General features: G+C 49.6%; 6 protein-coding genes across 6 annotated transcripts; 2 read left to right on the top strand and 4 right to left on the bottom strand.

The window, feature by feature from the left end:
- The first annotated feature begins 222 nt into the window (after positions 1 to 222).
- Positions 223 to 1,743, top strand: F4807DRAFT_134796 (60S acidic ribosomal protein P0). The gene is made up of 4 exons (XM_047993036.1): positions 223 to 480; positions 541 to 681; positions 777 to 1,537; positions 1,603 to 1,743. The coding sequence occupies exons 1-4, from the start codon at positions 448 to 450 to the stop codon at positions 1,607 to 1,609; spliced, it is 942 nt and encodes a 313-aa protein (XP_047853333.1). The 5' UTR covers positions 223 to 447; the 3' UTR covers positions 1,610 to 1,743.
- Positions 1,744 to 2,068: 325 nt separating this feature from the next.
- On the bottom strand, positions 2,069 to 5,449 carry F4807DRAFT_461352 (muts domain V-domain-containing protein; the record flags this gene model as incomplete). Its single annotated transcript, XM_048001671.1, has 2 exons — positions 2,069 to 4,927; positions 5,021 to 5,449. The coding sequence occupies 2 exons, from the start codon at positions 5,447 to 5,449 to the stop codon at positions 2,069 to 2,071; spliced, it is 3,288 nt and encodes a 1,095-aa protein (XP_047853332.1).
- A 412-nt stretch (positions 5,450 to 5,861) lies between these two features.
- Positions 5,862 to 9,947, bottom strand: F4807DRAFT_134804 (glycoside hydrolase family 38 protein). The gene is made up of 2 exons (XM_047993038.1): positions 7,687 to 9,947; positions 5,862 to 7,635 (listed from the first exon to the last, which is right to left on the bottom strand). The coding sequence occupies exons 1-2, from the start codon at positions 9,574 to 9,576 to the stop codon at positions 6,274 to 6,276; spliced, it is 3,252 nt and encodes a 1,083-aa protein (XP_047853331.1). The 5' UTR covers positions 9,577 to 9,947; the 3' UTR covers positions 5,862 to 6,273.
- Positions 9,948 to 11,818: 1,871 nt separating this feature from the next.
- Positions 11,819 to 14,833, bottom strand: F4807DRAFT_134800 (uncharacterized protein). Its single transcript, XM_047993037.1, has 2 exons — positions 14,068 to 14,833; positions 11,819 to 13,916 (listed from the first exon to the last, which is right to left on the bottom strand). The coding sequence occupies exons 1-2, from the start codon at positions 14,517 to 14,519 to the stop codon at positions 11,912 to 11,914; spliced, it is 2,457 nt and encodes an 818-aa protein (XP_047853330.1). The 5' UTR covers positions 14,520 to 14,833; the 3' UTR covers positions 11,819 to 11,911.
- Positions 14,834 to 16,326: 1,493 nt separating this feature from the next.
- F4807DRAFT_429575 (uncharacterized protein) lies at positions 16,327 to 17,965 on the bottom strand. The gene is made up of 2 exons (XM_047998335.1): positions 17,479 to 17,965; positions 16,327 to 17,421 (listed from the first exon to the last, which is right to left on the bottom strand). Exons 1-2 carry the CDS (start codon positions 17,843 to 17,845, stop codon positions 16,799 to 16,801), a joined length of 990 nt encoding a protein of 329 aa, XP_047853329.1. The 5' UTR covers positions 17,846 to 17,965; the 3' UTR covers positions 16,327 to 16,798.
- Positions 17,966 to 18,174: 209 nt separating this feature from the next.
- On the top strand, positions 18,175 to 21,282 carry F4807DRAFT_134781 (Nop14-like protein). Its single transcript, XM_047993035.1, has 2 exons — positions 18,175 to 18,527; positions 18,586 to 21,282. Exons 1-2 carry the CDS (start codon positions 18,237 to 18,239, stop codon positions 21,007 to 21,009), a joined length of 2,715 nt encoding a protein of 904 aa, XP_047853328.1. The 5' UTR covers positions 18,175 to 18,236; the 3' UTR covers positions 21,010 to 21,282.
- Positions 21,283 to 22,339: the final 1,057 nt, after the last annotated feature.

Genomic DNA, 22,339 nt, shown 5'->3' with positions numbered 1-22,339 from the left:
TTGGGGATGCTTCTCCTGTATATAAGAACCCTTTTGAGTTTATAATAATTAGAATTAAAATCTGGGGGTATTGGTTAAATCATCAGCTTTAGGATCATATTCATATCACTAATATTGTATTGTATGATACATGCTCACAAAGTGAGGAAATTCACATGCTGTATAAGTACATAGTTGCTTTTGGAGCGGTTTAAACGATAAGTGATAAGTTAGTTATGCGCTAAACTGCAAATAATCATAGGTGAAAAATAAGGCACAGCAAGCCCTAGCGGGGAGTTTGGAGTGTGGACACTGCACACATTCGGACAATTCGAAAATCAATTAGCCGAAATTCCACCAGAGTGTGTTAACCTCTGGCGATTTTTTCAATTTCTAAAACACCATCACCAAACCTCATCACTGAACAACAATCGGCTTTAAAAATCCTAACTTCAAAAATAAGAAGATATGGGAGCCAGCAAGCAAAAGAAGGCGGAATACGTACGTCATATCAGAAAATAGAATTTCAATTAAATACCATTTACTAACATTTGACTGCAGTTCCCCAAGCTCAAGGGCTTGCTCGAGGAGTACCGCTCTGTTTTCCTCGTTACCGTCGACAATGTCAGTTCTCAGCAGATGCACGAGATCCGACAAGCCCTCCGTGGAGAGGCTGTCGTCCTGATGGGAAAGAACACTATGGTGAGCAAAACTACAATTACGATTACAATCGCATTGTTCCATATGGAGAACTCTCCAAATCCCAGGCGATTCGCATGCTGATTTTCTATCTTTAGGTCCGCCGTGCTCTCAAGACCTTCATTCCCGATTCACCCGAATACGAGCGACTCCTACCTCACGTCAAGGGTAACATCGGTTTCGTCTTCACTAACGGTGATCTCAAGACCATCCGTGACAAGATCCTGGACAACAAGGTCGCCGCCCCTGCTCGTGCTGGTGCTGTCGCTCCCGCCGATGTCTGGGTCCCCGCTGGCAACACCGGTATGGAGCCTGGTAAGACTTCTTTCTTCCAGGCTCTCGGTGTCCCCACCAAGATCGCCCGTGGTACCATCGAAATTACCACCGATCTGAAGCTCGTCGAGTCTGGAAGCAAAGTCGGTCCCTCCGAGGCTACCCTTCTTAACATGCTTAACATCTCTCCCTTCACTTACGGTCTGGGTGTCTCGCAAGTCTACGACCAGGGCAACACTTTCCCTCCCAGCGTCTTAGACATCAGCGAGGACCAGCTTCTCAAGTCCTTCTCGAGCGCCATCTCCACCATCGCCGCCTTGTCGCTCGCCATCAACTTCCCTACTCTGCCCTCTGTCATCCACTCCTTGGTGAACAGCTACAAGAAGGTCTTGGCTGTAGCCATCGAGACCGACTACAGCTGGCCTGAGATCGAGGAGCTCAAAGACCGTATCGCCAACCCCGACGCTTACGCCGCCGCCGCCCCGACTGCTGCTGCCGCCGACACTGGCGCTGCCGCGGCTGCCGAGGAGGAGAAGAAGGAAGAGTCTGAAGAGGAGTCTGGAGACGAGGGTTTCGGTGGTCTCTTGTATGTTTTCCCCCGTCCCCTAACCACAGCTATTTCGAACTTTCTAACACGTAACTTCTACACAGTGACTAAATTTCATGGCATGATCACGGTGTTGTCGGACTGGCATCAAACAAGGCTTCGGTTGGGTTGGGAAGGTCTTAACGTCTGAATGATGACGGTACATAGGTCTTTAACGATCAATTGAGGAAAACTGCAGAAGAGTCGAGGCTCATTAAACGTGACATGAAGGTTGCAACACTACGCGCAAAGCTATGGAGCCTTGTAAATGGTGAGTTCTCATTCTTATTCCTGCTTCTCCTCTTCAGTGTTCGATGATTATATCCTGAAATTCAAGAGCTTTTTAACCCTGATCTTTCATTGATGACACATTTCATCACCACCCTATGAGACACGTTTCTTAACAAGCAACTCTTTTGAACGCCAATCTTACAAATGAGTTGAGCGCTAACCCGCCTCTAGAATTACAGACATGCCGAACCATGAATCATTAAGCGTGACCCGTAAAACTGACCGTCTAGCTAACCACACTCATTCAACCCCCTTTTGTTCTTCAAGGACAGCGTAGTGTGATTCCGCATCCTCCACACTTTCGGAATCGTCGTAGTAATCTTCCTCACTTTTGTGATTGTCGTCCTCGTCTCTACTGCTCTTCTCAAGGACCTCCCTCGCGACGGCGATAGCGGCCTCGGGCAAGCCGGCCAGGCGCGCGACCTTGAGGGCGTGGCTCCGGCGGTTGACGCCCCTGCGCAGGCGGTGCACGTAGACGAAGCCGCCGGCGCCGTCCTCTTGGACGTCGGTGCAGTAGGTCTGGACGGCGGCACGCGTCATGCCGCGCTCGGCGGCGAGGTCGGCGAGGGCGTGGTAGTGGGTGGCGAAGAGGGCGCGGCAGCGGTTGACGGCGGCGAGGTGGTGCAGGGCGGCGAAGGCGACGGCGCACCCGTCCTCGGGCGTCGTGCCGCGGCCGATCTCGTCCATGATGACGAAGGAGCGCGGGGTCGCGGCCCGCAGGATCGCCGCCGTCTCCAGCATCTCCACCATGAAGGTGCTCTGGTCCGCGAATAGGTTGTCGGCGGAGCCGACGCGCGAGAATACCGCGTCGGCTACGGGCAGGCTGGCGTAGGTCGCGGGCACCCAGGACCCGACCTGCGCGAGGATCACGAGGAGCGCGTTCTGGCGCAGGTACGTCGATTTGCCGGCCATGTTGGGCCCGGTGATTAGGTGGAGGCGGCCGTGCGGGGTTCGGGTTGGAGGGGGTGTGGGTAAGGGCGAAGATGAGGATGGGGACGGGGATGGGGATGGGGGGTTGGCGTCGAGGAAGCAGTCGTTCTTGGTGAAGGAGCGGCCTTGCTCGCGGAGCCCGGCTTCGACGGTGGGGTGCCGGCCGCCGATGACTATGTGCTGCGCTGTTGTACCTACACCTGTGCTTGTAGAGCTAGTAGTAGAAGGAATAAACGTGTTATCATGAAGCACAGGCCTCGTCCACCCGTGCTCGGCAGCCAGCCGGGCAAACGAAGCGGCGACGTCGAGCTCGTCGAGCACGGCGGCGTTGCGGCGCAGCTTGACGAGGTTGGCGACGACGAGGGCGCGCAGGTCGGCGAACAGGCGCTGCTCCTCGACGCCGACCTCGAAGCGCGTCTGGTGGACGCGGCGGCCCAGCGCCGTCCACTCGGGCGCGTGGAAGGCGCGCGTGCTGCGGCTCGAGCTCACCACCGCGACCGCCTTCGCCTTACCCTCCCCCCCCTCGTCGTCGATGGTGGTGGTGGCGGCGTCCAGCTTGCGCAGGTCCTTGGCCCCCTTGACGTGGCACACGTGGCCCAGGTTCGGCGTCCACTTCAGCGTCAGGCTGGCCGCGCCGAAGCGCTCGCGCAGCGTCTCGCCGAGGACGTACGTCTCCTCCAGCAGGGCGGACAGCTTGGCGTGCAGGGAGCGGAGCCCCGGGCTCGCGTCGGGTTTCATGACGAAGAGCGCGTTGTCGTCCGAGTAGTGGTCGCGGATCGAGGCCGCCTGCTTCTTCTTCGCCCTGCCGGCTTTCGGGAGCGCGGATTCGGGGCCCCGGGCGCCTTCCGAGGCGACGACGTCCTCGGCGAGGGAGATGAGCTGGCTTGCTTCGTCGTCTTCGTTGCGGTGTTGTTGGACTAGCCCTTCTTCGTCGATGGAATTCTTGATGCGGGTGGCTAGAGCGGCGGGTTCTTTGAGGTTTATGCGCGAGAGGAGGGATGTGAAACATGATGCTTCACTGCTTGAGTTTTGTTGCTCTTGTTCGGGCGTGCTGCTTGACTCCGTTGTATTGTCGCCCTGCCTTTCAGCTGCTTCTAAAAGGGAGACGATGTCTTTAGTAGCTTGGATAGTATTAGCCAGAGCGACGAGATCGTCCGGGTCTCCACGCCCCAGCGCGAATTTCTGTACTAGGCGCTGCGAATCATGACTTCTCCTTAATAACAACACGATCTCGTCTCGGAGATCTGGGTGCTGAATAAAATACTCTACGAGATCCTGTCGGGCTTTAATAGTCTCCAGCGACGTCGAGGGAGCGCTGAGCCAAGTGTTAAGTAACCGGGCACCCCCCTTGGTAACCGTTCTTCGAATAGCATGTAGCAGACTTCCCCTGAAAGTGCCATCTCTGATGGTCTGCTTAATCTCAAGCGAGCGCATGGTGCTTTTGTCAATAGCCATGACCGACATGTTCTCGTAGCGCATCGGCGGCTGTAGCTTCATACTTAAGCCCTGCAGACGGTCCCGAACGTACTGTAATAGTAGACTGCCGGCCTGCACTTCATCCGGGGTGAAGCCTTGTGCTGTCTGCGTGGGAGTATTGGATTCTAGCATCGGAGTCCATTCCGATAGAGCTAGCTGTTGGCTATGGGGCGCGAATGTGATCAGATATTTGTCTTCAGCAAGGACCGAGAAGAGTTGATGGTCACTTTGAGACTCGAATACTTCGTCGATTACTACTTCTCTCGGTCCGACACGCGATAGGATGGATCCGAGCGATGTGAGCGTTGTCGACTGCGTGTAGAACTGCCCAGTAGACACATCTATCCATGCTAAGCCTATTGGGGTGGCATTCATCCGCAGCGCCGCCAGGCGTTCTGCTTCTATGATGGCATTATCGGAACTGTTGGGTTCAGCTGCGCCAGCAGCGTCGTTCTCTTGATGATTGATGTGAATCGCCATAACGTAGTTGTTGGCGTACGGGTCGATGAAATTTTCATCTATAAGAGTACCCGGCGTGATAACCCGCGTGACTCTCCGGTCATGCATTAAGCCATTCGACTTGATCTTGTCTCCGGGATCGTTAGGAAATTCCTCTGCTATCGCCACGTAGCAGTTCAAGTCCAGGACCAAAGTCTTGAGGAACCGGTCCAGTTGGAAGAACGGGAAACCAGCCTACATAAAATTAGAGCTATAATACTATCTCAATAACTTTTATAACTTAAAATAATAGAGATGGGCGAAGGATAATAATAAAAAGATATGTACCATGGGCACAGGACCGGCATTAGTCTTCTTATGCGCGACCTTGAGATTCAACATGGGGCCATACTCCTCAGCCTGGTCGAAGTAAAGCTCGTAGAACCCGCCGACGCGCGTGAGGAGCACGCAGTTCTCGAATTTCTGCATGTTCCGGCGCGCTTGCAGGACCACGGTAGGATACGCGGGTCCCTCGTCCTCGGCGGGTGGTGGCGGCAGCGGAGGAGCGTCCATCTTGATAGGGCCCTGCGGCAGGTCCTCCATTCTCATGGACGACCTCGTCTTCTTGCCGCGCGTCTGCTGGCGCATTAACATAGCCGCCACGTTGAAGCCTACTCCGCGAGGCGACGGCGACGTGAGGCTATACCATCGCGAGAGCAGCAAACGGTGCCGGCCGGCGAGCACCGAGGTTGTCTGCCGGCATGCTAGACCATTCATCTAGCCGGGATGCCAATGCCTGACGACTTTGAGTTGTAACGCTTGCTGTCTTAGTTGTCTTACAACTAGACTAATTTAGACTTATTTGAGGTTTAAGACGAAGTAGTGTTTACAAAGTCTTGATTGGCTCGCTGCGGTAGGGACGTTATAGATCGACAAGGTATATTGTGGGGAGTCAGCCAATTATAGGGGTCGTACACAGTCTACGTTCGTTGTTTTACTGTATAATTCCGCTCCGATAAATAGGTAATACTACCTGCATAACTTCCTAGGAAGTCATTGAATATACCCCTTTTCAATGAATTGCCCAAGACAAAGCCTTACATATATCATTGATAAGGCAGGAATAGAAATAACATCAGCGTAGTCAAAACTCTGGAATTTCGTAGATCATCAATCGATACTCTTGCTAATACTTACAGCTACTCTCCGAAATACAGAATACAAAACACATGTTATATCACCGTATTAGATCACTGATTAACAAAGTCAATTAGGCAACTTGTAAGAGATCCATGAAACCATCATAATCCATAACAATGCATTTCATCATACTACGCACCTGATTAATAGAAACAGGCAACCCAGAAAGACAACAGGTCTTTGACGGTGCTTTGAGAGTACCTCAATGGCTCTTGACGGATCTTCTAGACTAATCCTTATTCTAGAAGGATCCTAGTTATACTTGGGTAGAAAAAAGCAATCTGTTAGAAAGACCGACAATTTTAATATATCCTGTCCTTTTTTTGTAAAGTCATAGGCGCCAATAACAAACGTTGACACATGTGGTTGGAGACATCTTAGAGATTCGAGCAGCAGCGCGATCACAGTTGAAGCCTGTAAGTTGCTACTTCAAAAGGTCGAACAGAGATCAGGAAAGAGCCGTCCTTCTCAAGGCTGACCTCCTCTTGGTCATCTTCCAAGACATTCGTTTTGAATACCTTCTTGACGTCCCAGGTTGTCTCAATTTTTCCTGTGCTGCGACCGCCGAGACTGTCGTAAAGGCGGACAATAACACTCCGTCCCTTACGACGAGGAATTGATGCGTCTTGAGAAACGTCTTCGTCATCTTCGCCACGCTTGACACAATCTAGAATCAGCGAGTCATCGCCTGTGAGCTTAACCGGATATCTCGAAAGCGTAGCAAAATCGGCTGATTTAGTGGCATCCGAGGGTGCTGAGAGGACCTTCATTGGGTGGTTGAAGTTGTATCCGGCGCGGACAGTTGTACCGCTTAGGTCGCCTTGGTGTGGCAAAATAGCCCAGCGGATGACATGCTTCCCCATATCTGCATGTGCATCAGGTGCCTTTGGAGACCGCAGCAGAGACAGGCGCATGAGGCTTCCACAGGTAGCAAAGCCGTATTTGCTGTCATTGAGGATAGAGACACCATAACCGTGCTCTGATAGATCAGCAAACTTGTGGCAGCACACCTCAAACTTAGCCATGTCCCAGCTCGTATTGTAATGAGTAGGTCGCCTGACAATGCCGTACTGCGTCTCATAAGAGGCTTCCGTGTTTCTGATATCGACTGGGAACTCGACCTTTAGGAACTTCATGGTCTCACGCCAGTCCACATGAGCGGTACATTCGACATATGACTGTTGACCCTCGAAGGCGGCAGACAAGCTCAAGACTGTTGCGATCGAGCTATTGTCGCTGATCTTGGCCTCGGTCAAGACACTGACCCGGTGCTCTTTATCCTCAAAAATCTTAGTTTTGCCATAAGGAACTACCTTACGTGTATCAAGATGGTAAACCTCAACGTCCCATGCCTGCCAGTACAAGGGCTTGTCGTCAAATATCACAAGTTCGTTGGCCTTGCCACCCTTTGCAATAACTTCACGTCCTGCTTTGCGATCTATCAGTGAAGTAATAGTGCCATTTTCGACTTTCACAGTCAATTGCTCATTCTGCATGACGAAGACGCCATCGCTAACTTCCTCGACGGTCACAGCCTTAGTTGCTTTTGTTTTGAATGGCTGGATGTTGGCAAGGTTTTCAGCCCCACAGGCGATACCAATAGCAGTAGGGGAGAGGTTGACAATCTCCTTCCTGTACCACGGGAGGGTATTTAGGGCAACGGGGTTACCGCCGGGGCCAGCAGATTCTATTGGCGTGACACCGAATAGTCTGTAGATGTCTTTGTATATCGACTGGCCTATCTCGAATACCTTGGCATACAACTAGTTTAAATCAGTTTAATAGCTCAACGCGCTTCTTCAGTACGGACTTACCTCATCCGAGTCATCGTAACACATCTCAATAGCACTTCCGGGGAGACAATCATGGAATTGGCAAAGAAGGACTGCCTCCCACATCTCATCAAACTCCGACTTCGGGTACTTGTAAGAGTCGAACTTGAGAGATGCAATCGTAGCCAGTAATTCGAGCTCCCGTAACATAAACTCTGATTTCCGGTTGTTACGTTTGTTGTTTGCTTGGGTCGTGTATGTACCGCGGTGAAGCTCAAAGTAGAGCTCGCCATACCAAGTTACTAAGGACTCACCCTTCTCTTCAAGCTTGTCGAAGAAGTCATCAACGCTATTGCCTAGATGCACTCTAGGCAAACGACCAACTTGATCACTGATACCACGGCAACGTCGCAACTTTTCTATGTGCTGCCAAGTAGGTCCACCACCACCATCACCTTTGCCAAAGACCAGTAGGGAAGTGTGATCCTGGTCCATTGACTTGTGCTGGGTGATACTGCGTTTGACGTCACCAAACTCGGCTTCGGCTGTATAGGTCTCGGATGGCGGCATGTGGCATATGACCTGGCTCCCGTCAAGGGAAACCCAATTGAAAGTTGTGTGAGGAAAGTTATTGATATTGTTCCAGCTGAGCTTCTGAGTAAGGAAACGATCCATGCCAGCCAGCCGACATATTTGGGGAAGTTGACTCGAATACCCAAATGTATCAGGAAGCCAGAACGTCCGGCAACGATCTCCAAAGTTGCTTTGGAAGAATCTCTGACCGTATAGAAATTGACGGACGAGAGACTCGCCGCTCGGCATATTTGTGTCATGTTCGACCCAACTTCCACCAATCGGATGGAACCGATGTTCCTTTACCTTCTGCTTGACCCGGTCAAAGGCATACGGATATAGGGTCTTCAACCATTTGTACTGTTGCGCCTGGGAGCAAGCAAAGTTAAGTTCCGGGTATCGTTCCATCAAGCTACACTGGTTCGACCAGGACCTTGCCACCTTTCTTTTCGTCTCGGCCCAAGGCCATAGCCAACAAGTGTCAATATGACAATGACCGATTCCGAAAACTTGCGGAACGAGATCAGTGTCGTAGACCTTGGAAGAATCGACATTAGAACCGATGTATTCCTGAGCGATCTTACGACCCTTTTTGATAGACTCCTTGTCGCCAAGAACATAGGAATCGATAATGTTAGTGACGACATTCAAGGCCTTATGCTGCTCCCACGAGTCTTCGGGGAACTCTCTCGCGGCATCCCCGATGATCCAAGTATCAATCCAGAGCTGTCGGGCATCCAGATTCACGGCACATATCTCGGCCTTGACAAGCTGGAAATACTTGTTGGGATCGGGTGGCTGGATAGTATCGCCACCAGTTGGATTGCCAAACATACTATTGCAGGCCATCTCAATGTAGATGGTGTGTTCCTTGCCATCTCTGAAAGAGTCTGGAAGGATCCACTCGACACGTTCACCTCCGCCGGTTAGACCCTGCAGGGGCTTCCCGTCTTCGGTCCAAACCATGCCTTCACTGTTGGCGTCCCATTGAAACTCTAGATGTTCTTTTTTCCGAAGGTCTTCGGGGACTCGAAGCACAACTTTGAACCAGTGGGTAGACCATGAAGGGCCGAAGGCTTGACCAACAGCGGCCGGTTCATATTTCCCAGCCATGGCCTCTTTAAAAGTTGGCCTCTCGAGACCCGGAGCCGGCCAGGTCCAGAGCTGAACGTAGGGTGGCCCGGAGGCAACACCCTCATACATCATAGCAAGCAGGTTCTGGTTCTCCCATTGTCCCTTAGAATAGAATTGGGTGATGCGTTCCTTGTAGATGTGAGTGATCCGTTTACCGACCGGAGCGCGGGCCCGGACGGGGTATTCGGTCGAAGCGACCTTGGGCTTCGTAGTTTCGCCGCCCATGGCAATTGCTGGATCGAATTGGCGTAGTCCTGCTACTATGTTGTTTTTGAATATGTGTGGTATGCGTTAGGCCGCAATAGCAGAATCAACTTGGCCTTGTTCTTGGAGAACGAGCGTGAGGTTGTCGGACAGTTTATAGTGTCACCAGATTGGCTTCGGCAGTGTCAATTGACATACATTAATCAATTGAAGGGTGGGACCGTGACACGATTAATATAGAGCACGGCAATTCATACAAGATGCCGATATGAAGATATGACGATAGAGGCTACATCAATTGATGTTTATTCATGTGGCTAGTATGTTACGTAGGTAGTTGTAGGTAGTAAATCCGGTCTGATGATTCGGACCTCTCCAAGTTAGAGCTACCTGAGCTTTACCTGCCGAGGGTTCCTGAGACGCAGGGGCTGGGGAGCGATAAGGAACGGAGGGAGCAGCTGACAAGTCAGCTGGTTCGTACTTTTGCGGGGAAGGGGCTTAGCATCTCCACATAGCCGCCACTAAGTATCTAGGTACATATCAGCCTTATTACGTAGTTGGCGGCTGGGTTGTGTAGGTAGTTAGTCGGTGTGTTTCATAAGGGTCTTGTTGGAGAAACATAAATTGATTTATGGGTTAATTGAATGGAGATGGTATATTAAGTATCAAAATGGTAGAGTTGGCAGATATATCCAATTGATTCCAACAACAGAAGGTGCCCTGCGCCGATTTGTGAAACGCGGACGCCGTTCCCGCTGCGGCTTTCCGACAGCCTTAGCTTCCTTATTAGCTCATTCGGCCTCATCAACTTCATGAACTACTGGTAGCCGCTATGGGTCAAGATAGCAAGCTAGGTATTCGGTCCAGAATATTTTTTCTCATTATATAATCCTCTCCTCGGACCCGCTTAGATTTTAGAGATCTCGTCATCTAGGGAATCCCCTAACATTTCCAGCCTCAAGAGTCCAGTATCGAATTAACGAACAACATATCTAGCATTAGGATACCCGCAGCCTAAAAACAATGAGATACTATGGCTTTCTGGGAAGAGTAACATCTCAATTAAATACATACCCCTAAAGGAGGAGGAGGAGTAGGGAGCGGAAGGAGAGGAACAAGTCCTTGAATACTACCCTCCACTGCCATCAACCTCTATCCACCCTAACAAGAATAACCTAGAAACTACTTTCAGATTATTGGCATTACGAGATTCGCCTTGTCCTTTAGAACTTGTCCACGAACAACCTAGCCACGTTATAGATAGACATTATATAACTCCATGGCCAGCAATGAATTTGAGATGATATCCCTAAACCTGGGTTGGAAATACTAGAGTTATCCCCATTGATGAATTGTTGTCGTCGGAATTCCCGGCATACGAAACACTCACAGCGGTAACACCTCCTGATCTAAGTAACGCTTCTTTTTGGTAGAAGTAATGAACATGTATTACCTGCATAATAGAAGCCTCCTATTTCAGCGGACAAATAGGAAACGTTCCTTAAGAAAAAGTAACGTACTATGTAACGAGCCATCCGAATTTCAAGGCACTGCAAAAATATCATTAAAGACCCTTGTAGTGCCCCCCTCATGTCCACTCACATACATACGAGGTGGAATGTTTGTGCATATACGGGCTTTGTTTACGATGTAGTCAATAGCAAAAATGTCCTATTGGTGACGTGGACAATGTAGCCCTTATTAGTACGTAGTAGGTACGGAGTATGTATATAGGCGAAAGTGGAAGCCAACTGGTAGCAAATCAAATCGTTTCCTCCCCAACCCCTCCAGTTCGCGAAGACGTATTATCTTATTAAAGGAGGTTCATTAACGGTATGGTATCAACATCGAAGAGGGGCAACGCGAATTAGAAGAGACATCGAGTCGTGCTGTATTATAATACATCTAATCAACTAGTAGTCGGGGGTAATCAGAGCCAGCCAGGCCCAGCTAGTCTCAGTAACATGCCATTCTCTCAGGCCATTCTTTTAGCGCCATCAAGTCCTCGAAGGCTTTTCCCAACCCCGTCCAATAGTGCAAAATTATACACGCCGGAGAAAAAGAAAGACAGACGCGAAGGATATAGGATGGTCGGATTAGAAACAGCGGTAGAGGCGATAAAAGCGAAATCTGTGTGGTATCATCGTTCCGAAGCAGTCGTTAATGGGTAGTGCGTCTTCCCCGTAGAAATGAAAAGTCCGACCTTGGAAGTGGACAGAAGAAATGGATGCCAAGGTAAAGTTACAAGTGGACTTCTTTTCCATTCCGTTGGATACTTGAGTATCCGGGTATCTTTTTGCAAATGCTCCCTCACGTATTTTGGTCGTTGAGTCGTATAGGAGGACGTAACATCCATTTAAAATGCATCTTCCAGGGGGCAATCGATGCTGTCGTGTCCGTCACGCTCACATAAAGCGCACCATTTTTCTATGTCTACCACCCCGCTGTCTTTGCCAGCCAACGGCGCCGAATCTTGCGGGTTAGGCAGAATCTTTACCGTAGGGGGCGCCGGAGCGACCTGAGGCTTCATCGGAGATAGAGGACGAGGGGCATCCTCATTGGGAATCGAGAGATTCCTAAAGCTTTCTCTAACGACGTCCTTGCCTGTCTTATGCTCGCCGTTGGTAACTTTGCCCGCTTCGTTCTGAGGTCCGAACATGTTAGTGCACGTAAGAATGTCGTGCCCGCTAGTCTCGCAAATTTCGCACCAGAGCGTGCTAGTCTCAGTGACAGATGAATATGCATCGCTCTCGGGCATGGTGTCTAGAGTGGGCTTGCGCTTATGGGTAACCTCAGGCGAGTGTGGTTCACGCGCCAGAATCACGGTTCCCTTGGAGTCGCGGTATGACGATCGCTGGGCGCTGCCAATAGTTGCGGAGCTAACACGGTTGGTCGATGCGCTGTTGCGCCGGAGAGCCTCAATTTCGCGCTCAAGTTCCTCTTCTCGTAGGCTTTTGTTGTCAACCAGACCGCGTAATTCGAAGATCTCCCGCTCCATCTTCTCCTTCGCCAAGCGGTTGTCGATCGAGTCCGGACGGGACTTGACGAATGAACCGGTCCGCGTAGGCGTCCTGTCCGGGGAATTTTCCGAGCCGGGAACGGCGTCCCGGCTGAGGGAGTGAATGATAGCCTTGAGACCTCTAATCTCGTCTTCTTTCTGCTCCAGTTCTTTCGACATGGATAACTTATCTTCTCCGTGGCCATCCCCATTCAGGGCTGCGGCAGCTTTCTCGCGTTCTCTCCGTAATTCTGACCTGGTTCTCTCAACCTCTCCTCTCAGGAACTCCACTTCACCACGTGCTTCCGCCTCGCCTCGTCGAGAATCTTCCAAGCCTTCCTCGAGTTCCTGAACTAATTCTTCAAGCTGCTTAAGCTGACGAGCCACGCTGTCGACATCCTCGTGCCGCTCCTGCGCTTCACGGAGGTCCTGTTCCAGTTCACGAATCTTGGCGTCGTAGACCCTCTGGGTTTCTGTGCTAGCCATCTCTAGCGTATCGATAGTACTGCGGAAGTCGGCTCGATGGGCGTCGAATTCCGAAGTGAGCATCGCAATCTTCTCGTTCTTCTCCCTAAGCATCGCGCGAAGTTGTGGGGAATCCTTATCGTCCAAACTACCCGCTCGCATTCTCCCAGCATCCGACTGGTCTATTAACATGGTAAGCTCCGAGAGACTGCTTTCCATTTCGGCTAGAGTAGATGCTTGGTCCTTTAGTTGGCGATCTCGGTCTTCCAGTTGGGCTTTGAGTCGCTCGACCTCTTCGTCATTTACGTGAGTCGCTCGAGATGCAGGGCGCTTGAATGAGAAAGACGAGGCTGATCCAATACTCCCATTTCCGTTGGTCTTGGTACGAGAAACAAGAGGCCTAGCTTCATCCTCGTCAAAGTTGGAAGTCTGGCCCAAAGCCGATGCGCTCCTAGGTACTATGCTTGGTTTCCTCTCCAATCTCGATGTTTTGTTAGGGTCCCCAGATGTACCTCGCACGCTTGACGCGAATCGAGAAACTGAGGGGGTTCCATAACGAGGGGGAATTCCGGTCTTCGGACCTGGCGTCGCTATTGATTGTCGGGGAGCTGGCGTTAACTGTAACTTACGAACGGGTGAGTCTGGCCGTGGTAGGGACGTTCTAGTTCGTTTGTTTGCCGGACTTGGGGCTCTAGATGGCCCAAGAGACTTGCTGAATGATGGCAGTGACGGGGTCGGGGGCGTATAGTTAACCGCATTTTGATTTGCGACCTTTAATCCCTGGGGTGTGATGGAGTAGGAAGTAGAGGGTGTAGGCGGCGCGTCGCGTGGCCTGTTCAGTTTATTGATGGGGACGAATATACCAGAACCGGGCGCGGAAGTTGTGAAGTAAGATACACTGCGAAAAGATTCATCGGTAAGTAAAGCTCAAAATCATGCGTAAACAAGTGAAACAAGAACAAAGGCAACGCGGGTAGATAAGACGGGTAGATATAGGTAAGGGAATGGTTGTTGGGAATATGAATATCGAAATATTGGGGATTATTTACCCGTCAACATCACCACTATTCTTGCCGCGCGACGCATAATCAGGATGTAATTCCACGCCAGCGAATGTGCCTTTCCTTCCGGCAACGGAACCGACAAAGCGAACGATTCCGCTCATATTACCGGGAACCTCGACGGTATCGCCCAAGGCGACATCGTCGGCCGCGCCGGCGCCTTTCGCTGGGGTTGCTGGAGGCATGTTGCGCGATGAGTCAGAAAGGACACTGGATATGGCGTAACTTTCGCTGTCATCAGGAATGGAAGCAAGCGTGCCAGGGGTTAAGGCAGCAAATGAAGCTTTGCGCGCAAGAGCGCTCGTGCTCGGAATAAGTCTTGAATGAGAAGTATAGACACTATTGAGGTTGGGAGTAGAAGCTGTAGCGATCCCGGATTTTCTAGGAGACCTCGACAAAGTGCGTCTCGGTGGAAGAAAAGTTGTTGCCGTAGAAGCCATTGTGGGCTCCCTTCGCCGTTCCCGTCCTCTTTTTACAGTTGTGGTGGCACTTTGTGGCAGTTCCTAGGTACTTGGTAGTTTGTTATTTTTTACCCGCTATTGATTTTCGGGGGGTTCCTTCGCCCAATCCAATAATTTTCTTTGATAGGGGGCTTAAAGGGGGGGCTTGGGCAGGCTTTGGGGGTTAGCTGGGGGGTAACCGGGCAGGTACCCTCCTATAGACAAAGCCCACTAAAATAAACGTCCGGCTCAGCGCTGCTGGTGGCCGTCGCGATCGCGTGGGAAAGGGTGGGAAGGGGCAATGGTCTCTCGACCAATAAACGCAAGGAATGTCGACGGATGCCCGACAAACTGGCCGCACTAGAACCAAGAAAGATTAAATGTCAATACGAGAACTTGGAAGTAGCGTATGAGGTACAGTGCCTAGCAACCAACGATTTATAAATAAATAAAAACATTGGGATTTGCAATTACCGTGAAAAAGTAGCAACACTCAATATCCAGAGTTTAAGTTAGATAGGTATTGACAGCTGGGCAATAAAGAGAGAGTCTGAGCGCAGCGAGAAACTCAAAGTCGTGGCCGTAGCGGGCGAAATTGAGATTAATAATAGGTGGAAATCCGAAGTTGCTGGATTCCGTAGAGGAAGCTACAAGATTATGCCGTCAGATCCCAGAGAAGGCAAAACGTATCTATGCGCATCGCTAACCAAGTAGGAAGATGCTTGGTGATGATCTCTTACCGTGCAACAGCTCCAGAGTGGTCAATGTGCAATGGCTGCTAGGAGGGATATCGAAGTGGTTCGTTGCGATGGTGACTCGTTAGCCGTTGACAAGCACTACCATGTAGCACCACCTACGACAAGGTGGCGGGTGGCGACAGAGATAGTGTGATATGGTAGAGGATGGTGTTGAGGAATGTCAATCAATATCAGCCTCGAAATTAATAAAAAGAAGAAGGGAAAAGACTGAAAAAGGCTTATAAACATTGGTTTTAGTCTCGGATCTTTTGTCTCTTGGAAATACAGTTTCCGATTACACATTAGGTACGAACTTCGTGGGGTTCGGGCGTCATGAAGCTATCATACATTTGGATGTACCTACATATAAACAAGCTGTGCCAATGACAGGTCAGAGATGACTTTGTGCTCTGGCGGTGAAGACCTTATCGCCTTTTGGAAACTCCCTTGATGCAGCTAGATGCAGCAACGCCGATGATTCCTCTATTTTTACTCGATTCATTCCTAATCCGTTCTCGCTACTGTACTCTACTGCAACATTACACGCCGCAATACATGAGCATCTGCAGAACGGTGCATGCTCTTGCATGCTCCTGCATGTTATTGCCTTTACCAGATTATCCAGACGACCCCGGGTTGCTAAGGTAGCCCTTTGTTTACATCGGCAATGCGCGAATGAAACGAAGAAAACTTGTTCTGCGTTGGAAACACACAAGTGTAGAAATCTGATATTAGAACATGGAATTTGAGCTTCGCATATTATCAGAATATACCACGTGTTACTTAAGGAGGGAGGCGTTGCGGTTGAAGTTAGTAGAATTTAGAAATGCCGAGGGAGGTAGTAAAACAAATTATCACATACCGTTACCCCTGACCATCTCTAAGACAGAACCTTAGAACCTTATCCACGGTTCTGTATCACGTTCATCAGGAACTATCCTAAACCATATTAGCGCTTTTACGGCACGGTCGCGGAAGCTAATATAGCTCGGACTTTAAACCACCTGGGCATTCATTAGTTCCTGGCGCTCGGTAAGTAGTACATAAATAGTTTCACTTTAAGATGTGCCTTTTTTATTCATCAATAATGGATTCTCGAGTGTAGTAGCTAGGCATATACAAGTACCGCGGTGCGAATGAAAGGCATCTGACCACTAATTGGCGAGACCCTAGCCACGCAAGGGTCTTCCATTGTCGTTTTCAACAAATTCAGGATATCAGTCGATTTAGTCGAGAAGGGGCTCCGATTTACTTAGAGAAGGGTGGGATGTTTAAAACGTCGTGCGGCAATAGCATAAGTTCCTCCAAACGTATACCTAGTACGATCGTAGTATATATAAGCTTGGCCTATGAATATTCAATGCCAGCCAAAGTCCAACCACCTTGGTGTAGGAACCTAGCATTCAGATCTCGCATGAAGGCCCGAGCAATGCACGCCATCGGTGAGGATGCTAGGCAATATGCAGTCTAATAAGACTAGCGACGTTTGGGCCAAGCGACACCCCGAGATATTGCGATTCGGTGATAAAGAGCAGGCAACATTCAACTGTTAGAATCATGTTCCCGCTCGATAATATCGCTGCGACCTAGAGAATGTGTCCCGTCGTTCAGTACCATAGCTTCTCGGTGTCTTCTGCGTAAACGTTGCTCCTCGGCGCTTTGCTCGTTCACGCGGGGAACAAGTTCGGATCGCTCGCGATCGCCTTCGTCTACACAGATTTCGAGCACGATTTTAATATCGGATCTTTCCCCTCCCCTCCTCCTCCTCTTCTTATTGATCAGCTTTGCCTTATACAAAGCCGTCCGCCCAACTTGCGCCGTGCTAAGATGAAAGCAGATGTCACTTATGCGATTCTTCCTTCGTTCCGTGTACATCGCAAAGTTTTTCTGCCTTTCTTCGACGTCATCGCCCCATGGTTGTTTCGCCAACCACTTCTCAACAAATCCAGCTTCGACCAACCTATTGACGCCGTACCGATGGACTAGTTGGGAGACCAGAATGAGACAGCGCCGTTCACAAATGTCTCGGAGGTAATATTCGTCATACAACGGATCGTCAAGCTTTTCGTGTTCTGCGTCGCCAAGGCATAACTCGAGTGACCTAACCAGCGCACTGTAGGCTTTCGGGGTATTGAGTGCGGTAAACGGTTCCTGGAATGCATCCTCTGCGGAATTGATTAGCTAAACACGGATCGCGATATTCGAATAGCTTTAATACATACTATCTTCCACGGCAAAAGTGAGCGCTCTTAAAGCTTCCATACGTTCCTCATAATTCTCACGAGTGATCCCCCATAGAAGCTGGTAAATGGCCGAGCTATCGTTAATAGCCCGGCCAGCAATAATCTTCAAGGCGGTGTCTCGTATCGCAAAGTTATAGTGATTAAGTAAACTCTCGAGGGTATCCTGTTTGAGCGAGTCTTCTGTCTCTTGGGTGATATACTGGGTCTTTGGCGGCGTGGGTTTGATCTCAGCTTCATCTCGGTAGTATTCGAGGATTGTTCGCATACCGAAAAAGAAGCCGATGGTGCTCAGGCCGAGGCTAACGGCAATGAACCGGTCATCCTTGACGAAGGAATAGAATCCCATTTTGATACACCCTATCGAATATCCATAACAAAATTGAACAGAAGTGAACAGTAGTACTGATGGGAATCTTGAAGCACTTGCTGGATGGACATGTATATATAAGAGGTGTGGGTATGAAGGTATTGACGTGATGGTGGGAGGGTGGCGCGCAAAGCTCAACCTTTCTAGAAGTCTAAACCGGAATCCTTGTTATCGATAGCCGTGTTACCCTAGTAGCCCCAGTTCTTCGGCCTGCAGGTGGACCAAGCTCTTTAACTTGCGTGGTGGGGCGATAAGATAAGAATCCTGGCTACAACAAGAAAAAAAATGTTGAAGGAATTCTTCGCATAGGCTCACTCGATATCTCGGCCTCTCCCAATATTTTACGCCTCTGGCTCTTGGTATTTTCGCAATGCCGGGCTCTCAGCTTAAGAGGCTAAAAGCCTCTCTTAGAGAAAAAGGTGTTATAGGCCCACAACTGTCTAAAAAGCAGAAAAAGAGGAATGCGCAGGATGGAAAGACAAGTAATAACCGGAGATATCAGAAGGCGGCAGAGCTGGAGGGCATCCGAGAAGAGTTCAATCCTTTTGATTTGAAGCACAATGTGCGCGGCCCCAAGTTCCAGGTTACCACCAGCCGACCAGCACCTAGCAATGCTACTAAAGGAAGACCAAGCGAAGCAAAGTCTCTCGGCGAAGAAAGGGTAAGTCGTCTAAACGAATCGTCATGCACGTCTCTTACTAATAATCCGAATTAATTAGCGACGTCAAACGCTTCTTGTGGAACTCAACCGGCGCCATAAAGTAGGCGGGATACTCGACCGACGATTCGGAGAGAATGACCCATTCATGACACCAGAAGAGAAGATGCAAGAAAGATTTGTGAGAGAGAAGCAAACTCACAAAAGCTCTATGTTTGACCTCGAAGATGACGAACCTAGCGAGGGATTAACTCATCTTGGAAAATCCTTGTCGTTTGATGGACCAGATCTAGTAGATGATTTTGAAGAGGATGACCTTTCGGCCGGATCCGACGCGGCCGAGTCAGACGATGAACATCGCGGTTCGAAGCGCATGCGGCCTTTCAACGACGATGCCCAGGATGGCGACCAAGAAGAAGGACAGCCAGAACGGAAAAAGACGAAGCAAGAAGTCATGAAGGAAGTCATTGCAAAATCGAAATTCTATAAGGCTGAACGGCAAGCAGCTAAAGACGCTGACGAGGATTTACGGGAAGAACTTGATATGGAACTCCCGGATCTCCACGATCTACTGTTCAACAGGAAGAAGGGGCCTAGCGCTACAGAAAGCAATCCAGCTGAATCCGCCGCTGCTGGCAAGGAAAGGATGGAGCGCGATTACGATATGCGACTTAGACAATTAGCGCAAGACAGGAGGGCACAACCTACAGATCGCTCCAAGACAGACGAAGAGAAAGCCCAAGAAGAGTCTAAGAGGCTAAAAGAGCTAGAGGAGAAGCGACTTAAAAGGATGCGCGGGGAGGAAGTCAGCGATGACGAGCTCGAAGAGCATGCTATTGATATTCAGCCAGAAGGTCCGCCAGCGAATGGTCCGGTTTTATTCATGGAAAATGAAGAAGACGACTTCGGCCTAGGAAAAGGAATCAAGACTCGGCCAACAGCAACAGAACTCGGTTTCGATGACGAAGACGATTTTGTCATCGAAGATGATTTGATAGCCAGCGATTCAGATCTAGAGCCTATCGAAAGCGAAGTGTCTTCGGATGAGGAGGAATCGGACGCCGAAGATGATGATGAATTCACGAAAGGGCTGTTGAATGAAGAGGAAACACAAAATCCCGTGTTCAGCAGTCGGCTCACGGGCTTTCAAGCATCAACCGACACTAAGGAAGATTCAAACGGATTGCCTTACACATTTCCCTGTCCAGAGACCCTAGACGAGTTTGTGAGGATGACACAGAGCATCCCCGTAGAACATCTCCCAACGGTGGTGCAACGGATTAGGGCGCTATATCACCCGAAGCTAGACAGCGACAACAAGGCGAAACTCGCCAGATTTGTGGCTATCCTCATTCAATTCTTAGCGCACTCATCTAACCTTGCAAACCTACCTCCCTTCTCCGTCCTCGAGACCCTTATCCGCCATATTCATTCCCTCGCGAAATCTTACCCTGTCGAGACAGCGAACGAGTTTCGTTCACAACTCGAAGATTTTGGTCGATCAAGACCACTGTCTCCTAATTTAGGCGACTTGATAATTTTGTCTGCGATTGGAACCATATTTCCAACATCAGACCATTTCCACCAGGTCACAACTCCAGCAGGACTTCTCATCGCGCGGAATCTTGAGAAAGTTCCAAAGAATATTACGGATTACGCTCAGGGGACTTATCTGTCGACTTTAGCTCTACAGTACCAACAAGTTTCGAAACGCTATATACCTGAGGTCATGAATTTCTGCCTCAACACATTGTGTGCCCTTGCACCGGAGAAACCTACAGCGACTTTGGGTTACTTCCCGATTCATGAGCCTACACCAGGAACTCGTATCTCTGACGCCCAGTCATACACTGTTAGGAAGTTGACTCCTGCGGACTGTGCCAAAGACGAAATAACCGATGAAGAGGCTATCTCGACCAAACTCGCCATATTATCCACCACTATTCAATTATTAGACGCAGCAGCAGATCTTTATAGCGGCAAGTCTGCCTTCTTCGAAACATTCGAACCAGCAAAGAATGTCCTGGTTCATGTAGCTACCAAGCAGTGTCGGACAAGGCTGCCAGCCACACTAATTGACCGGGTTAACAAGTTTCAATTAAAATTAGACAAGATGCTTAGGCTCGCCCAGGTCACTCGGCGGCCCCTCGAGCTTCACCACCACAGGCCACTACCCATCAAGACGGCTATTCCGAAGTTCGAGGACTCGTTCGATCCTAACAAGCACTACGATCCCGACCGTGACAGAGCGGAGCTGGCGAAGCTGAAGGCGGAACACAAGAAGGAGCGCAAGGGCGCTATGCGGGAGCTGAGGAAGGACACCAACTTCATGGCTCGCGAGCAGTTGAGGATGAAGAAGGCCAAGGACGCCGCGTACGAGAAGAAGTACAAGAGGCTCGTGGCGGAGATACAGGGCGAGGAGGGTAGAGAGGCGAACGCGTACGAGCGCGAGAAGCAGGCAAGAAAGCGGGCGGCGAAGAGATAGAGCCACGCGGGTCTGCCATAAACTAGATGGATTGTATATGAATAGTATCATATACAAATAGAAGCGCTTGTGGCAACAATAGAATCCAGGTGCTTGCTTGCTTATGTTTTCGGAGATTTCGAATTATGGGTAAATGTGATCAACACCGTTAACCTGTGTACCTCCCCCCTGCTCGGACAGCACCGGGTCTCTTAAACCACAGCCTCCCTCCCTATGATGTGATCTACTCTCGCCTAGTTTATTTTGATTTAATAAGCTACCAGATTAACCCCTTTTGCTTACAAAATTGTGTTGCCTGGGTCTGCTTTTCTCGATTTGATTGGTCGACTCGGCTTCTCAATACCGAAAAGGCACGGCCAACTCTCCCTTGTTCTTTTCCCGGAACACGGCATAGCCTCAGAAGAGTATCACGAAGAATCATACTCTATCAGAGCTTAAGTGAAGTATAGTCTTTGTAATTTTGATTAGTGAACAAGGTAATAGTCTAGGGTTCTTTCCCGAGGCTGTCTTACGTCCGGGGACGTACTATGAGATTACTTGCATACGTAGCAACGTGGCTTGCTAAATATATCTTTACTTAGTTTGTTTTCTTGGCACATCGCCTATTACTAGTTGGTTACTTGGAAATTTTCGTTAAATAGAAAGTATTCTGTATCTAAGGATTAACTGCTCCTGCTCGAACAAGTCGCCTTGACCTTTTTACTGCTGGCGCTTCACCCTCGCTACGGATCGTCCGGGATATATTAAGCATATTTAGATGGAACAACAGTATTTTATGGTTCTCGTGTGGGGGGAATAGGGCAAGGAAGATGATGGTTGAGGGTGGGGGGCGAGTTGTCAAGGAATGGTGGTGAATAGGGGGTCAACTCAATATCCAGGGGGTAGCCCAGAGGACAATGTTACAGAACAAACATCTTACTCATCCGTGAATAGAATCGAATATACATCGATAAAGCAAGGTTTATGATAATAATAGCTGTTTCTAGATTATATCTTGTGGGTCTTGGAAAGTATTCAGTCAAGAGGGTATGTACTTCGTAAGATAGCTTATTCCCACAACAGGTGCCCGGGTCGCTGAACATCTTGTAAATGCTTTTCTTTCCCTGCAAGGCAGCAACATTCTCAAGGGAGGTCTTCTTAGTAGTCTCAAGCGTGTCAGCAATCTTGTGATACATGAACTACGACAATACAAACTTCTCTAGGCAACAGTTTTCTTATGTTGCCCATTTAGATACCTAAATATTTGATTCTGACTACAGTATGGCGGTGTTCTTTTGTAACTGCCCCTTGTCTACAGTCCGCTCACTCCATTAGACTAGTAATTATCCAA

The sequence above is a fragment of the Annulohypoxylon truncatum genome, assembly GCF_022578515.1.
Source record: "Annulohypoxylon truncatum strain CBS 140777 unplaced genomic scaffold F4807scaffold_20, whole genome shotgun sequence".
In the NCBI taxonomy this organism is placed as follows: domain Eukaryota; kingdom Fungi; phylum Ascomycota; class Sordariomycetes; order Xylariales; family Hypoxylaceae; genus Annulohypoxylon; species Annulohypoxylon truncatum.
The sequence above is the reverse complement of the archived record's forward strand: the minus strand, read 5'-3'. Positions and strand labels throughout refer to the sequence as shown.

Excerpts from the sequence above, each read along its gene's own strand:
- F4807DRAFT_134781 (XM_047993035.1), top strand. The coding sequence starts at position 18,237 with ATGCCGGGCTCTCAGCTTAAGAGGCTAAAAGCCTCTCTTAGAGAAAAA. Across the intron at positions 18,528-18,585 it reads AGTCTCTCGGCGAAGAAAGG|CGACGTCAAACGCTTCTTGT; the intron begins GTAAGTCGTCTA and ends CGAATTAATTAG.
- F4807DRAFT_134800 (XM_047993037.1), bottom strand. The coding sequence starts at position 14,519 with ATGGCTTCTACGGCAACAACTTTTCTTCCACCGAGACGCACTTTGTCG. Across the intron at positions 13,917-14,067 it reads AATAGTGGTGATGTTGACGG|TGTATCTTACTTCACAACTT; the intron begins GTAAATAATCCC and ends ATCTTTTCGCAG.
- F4807DRAFT_134796 (XM_047993036.1), top strand. The coding sequence starts at position 448 with ATGGGAGCCAGCAAGCAAAAGAAGGCGGAATAC. Across the intron at positions 481-540 it reads AGCAAAAGAAGGCGGAATAC|TTCCCCAAGCTCAAGGGCTT; the intron begins GTACGTCATATC and ends ATTTGACTGCAG. Across the intron at positions 682-776 it reads TGATGGGAAAGAACACTATG|GTCCGCCGTGCTCTCAAGAC; the intron begins GTGAGCAAAACT and ends TTCTATCTTTAG.
- F4807DRAFT_429575 (XM_047998335.1), bottom strand. The coding sequence starts at position 17,845 with ATGGGATTCTATTCCTTCGTCAAGGATGACCGGTTCATTGCCGTTAGC. Across the intron at positions 17,422-17,478 it reads CACTTTTGCCGTGGAAGATA|AGGATGCATTCCAGGAACCG; the intron begins GTATGTATTAAA and ends TCAATTCCGCAG.
- F4807DRAFT_134804 (XM_047993038.1), bottom strand. The coding sequence starts at position 9,576 with ATGGGCGGCGAAACTACGAAGCCCAAGGTCGCTTCGACCGAATACCCC. Across the intron at positions 7,636-7,686 it reads GTTACGATGACTCGGATGAG|TTGTATGCCAAGGTATTCGA; the intron begins GTAAGTCCGTAC and ends GATTTAAACTAG.